Below are 1,933 nucleotides of genomic sequence, written 5' to 3'. Positions count from 1 at the left end.
GTGAGCAACACTTATCAAGATACTTGAGGTCTCTCAGCCAATTTTGAATACTATCGTCGATCAACACTTTGATGAAACAGCCAAACAAATTAAGTGGATAATATGAATCCAGTTTTCCAGGTAATTTCCATGATTCATTAGATCATTTGAGCGGTCAATGGCAGAGAGTCCAAGCGTGTCCATATTTGCAGGACCCGTGGAAATCGATACCAAATGATAAAGGTCCGAAATCGCCCATTCAGCATTTTTGAACGGTGGCGAAAGGCCAATGTAGCGAATAAACATTACTTGTGGAGATAATTAACTGTCCAAAAGATATGAGATGGTTTGCAGATGACTTGCTGACCTCCTGCTTGAAAACTTGCTTCGGTACGAGACAATAATTTAGATGCGGTCATACGCCAGTAACGTTGTGTTGCCATTTTTGCAGGTTCGATTTTATGAGATAATGAAATATGCATGAGCTATAAATAACCACATTCCAGCTATTAATGTTAATTCAAGCGATTTGTAGTCATTTTGTATATCAGTAGCTGTTTGATGTGTTAAAATCTGACTAGGCTACAATGTAGCGTCGTATTTTATGATATTTTAGCGCTAAGCTCCTTTAGAATTCGAAAGCAATCATCTCGATTGTACCAAAGACGCTTAATGAGAAGCTGCAGAAGTTACATAAAAATAATCCCAGTTGCGATGCTTTGGTACGAATTGCAAAATTTTTACCCAAATTACTATTCGATGGTATCTACCTAGCTCATTATGGTCATATATCTTGAATCAATCAAAAAATTTGCCCAAAACGGCTACTCTAGAACGCTCGGAATCCATCTGAACTTCCCAGAGCATATGAGATGCATGGAAATGCGTAATCAAAGTGATGGCAATATCCAAAAATTGTACAATGATGAGATAGGCAAGCACCTGAGGTCGACCAGAGTTTATTTTTGACCGCTGCGTTCATATAAAAGACTCGTCTTCACTTTCTCATTACCATAATTCGATTGTTTGATACTTACGTGCACACGCGATCTACCTCTGAAGATCTTTTTTCGGATTTTTTATTCATCATGAAATTCCTTATTGCCTTCTTCGTTTTCGGTGTGGTTGCTGTTATCGCCGCCCCAGTTGACGACTCACGAAATGCCCAAATTCTTCGATACGAGAACGAGAATATCGGGGTTGATGGATACAAATTCGCGTAAGTAGAGCAGATTTGAGGAATTCGTCCTTGTTTCATTTTGGATTATGCTCGATATTCTCAGGAATATTTATGTTCACTTCATCCAGTTTATGTGATCCTCTCTTTATATTATTATTGTTCTTTTTAGATACGAAACCAGCGACGGAGTCTCACGATCTGAGGAAGCACAACTGAAAAATGTTGGAACCGAGAATGAAGCCTTAGTCGTCCGAGGAACAATTACATGGATAGCTGCTGATGGACAGTCTTACACATTGAACTACATTGCAGATGAAAATGGGTTCCAACCCCAAGGTGCTCACTTGCCAGCTTAGTTCTATTGTTTTATAATATTGTTTTCTACTGAAATAAAAAAAAATGTGATCAAAGTACATATATCTAAGCAGCCCTTCACCATTATGTTAATATCCGCGTAAGCCTCCTAAAAGTGCTAGGAATGTAAAACCAACACCTTTCGCAACGGGAAAGAAGGACAAAAGCAGCTCTGGCGAGAGAGGAGTAGAGAATTATAGCCTCCGGGACCGAAGTTTTTTCAAGTTTTCACCCTGGACATGGAATTTTCTCTCTACAACCCTGGTGTTATCCTTGAACTGACATTTCCCTTCCTCCTGTCCCCTCCCGTTGGTGAAAATAATTGCCTGATTTGAAGGCTCCGCAAGGTGGGAGAGTTCGGGGACTAGCCCGAAGTAATGTGACAAACGGTTCCAGGCTAGCTCTCTGACGTTGGGGAGG

The 1,933-nt window shown here is 40.2% G+C and overlaps 1 protein-coding gene across 1 annotated transcript; it reads left to right on the top strand.

Moving 5' to 3' along the window:
• Positions 1–981: 981 nt before the first annotated feature.
• LOC119648778 (endocuticle structural protein SgAbd-6-like) lies at positions 982–1,578 on the top strand. Its single transcript, XM_038050612.1, has 2 exons — positions 982–1,198; positions 1,329–1,578. Exons 1-2 carry the CDS (start codon positions 1,068–1,070, stop codon positions 1,513–1,515), a joined length of 318 nt encoding a protein of 105 aa, XP_037906540.1. The 5' UTR covers positions 982–1,067; the 3' UTR covers positions 1,516–1,578.
• Positions 1,579–1,933: the final 355 nt, after the last annotated feature.

Source organism: Hermetia illucens, chromosome 2 (assembly GCF_905115235.1).
Source record: "Hermetia illucens chromosome 2, iHerIll2.2.curated.20191125, whole genome shotgun sequence".
Lineage (NCBI taxonomy): Eukaryota > Metazoa > Arthropoda > Insecta > Diptera > Stratiomyidae > Hermetia > Hermetia illucens.
This window is presented reverse-complemented; position numbering and strand designations above follow the sequence as displayed.

Excerpts from the sequence above, each read along its gene's own strand:
- LOC119648778 (XM_038050612.1), top strand. The coding sequence starts at position 1,068 with ATGAAATTCCTTATTGCCTTCTTCGTTTTCGGTGTGGTTGCTGTTATC. Across the intron at positions 1,199-1,328 it reads GTTGATGGATACAAATTCGC|ATACGAAACCAGCGACGGAG; the intron begins GTAAGTAGAGCA and ends TGTTCTTTTTAG.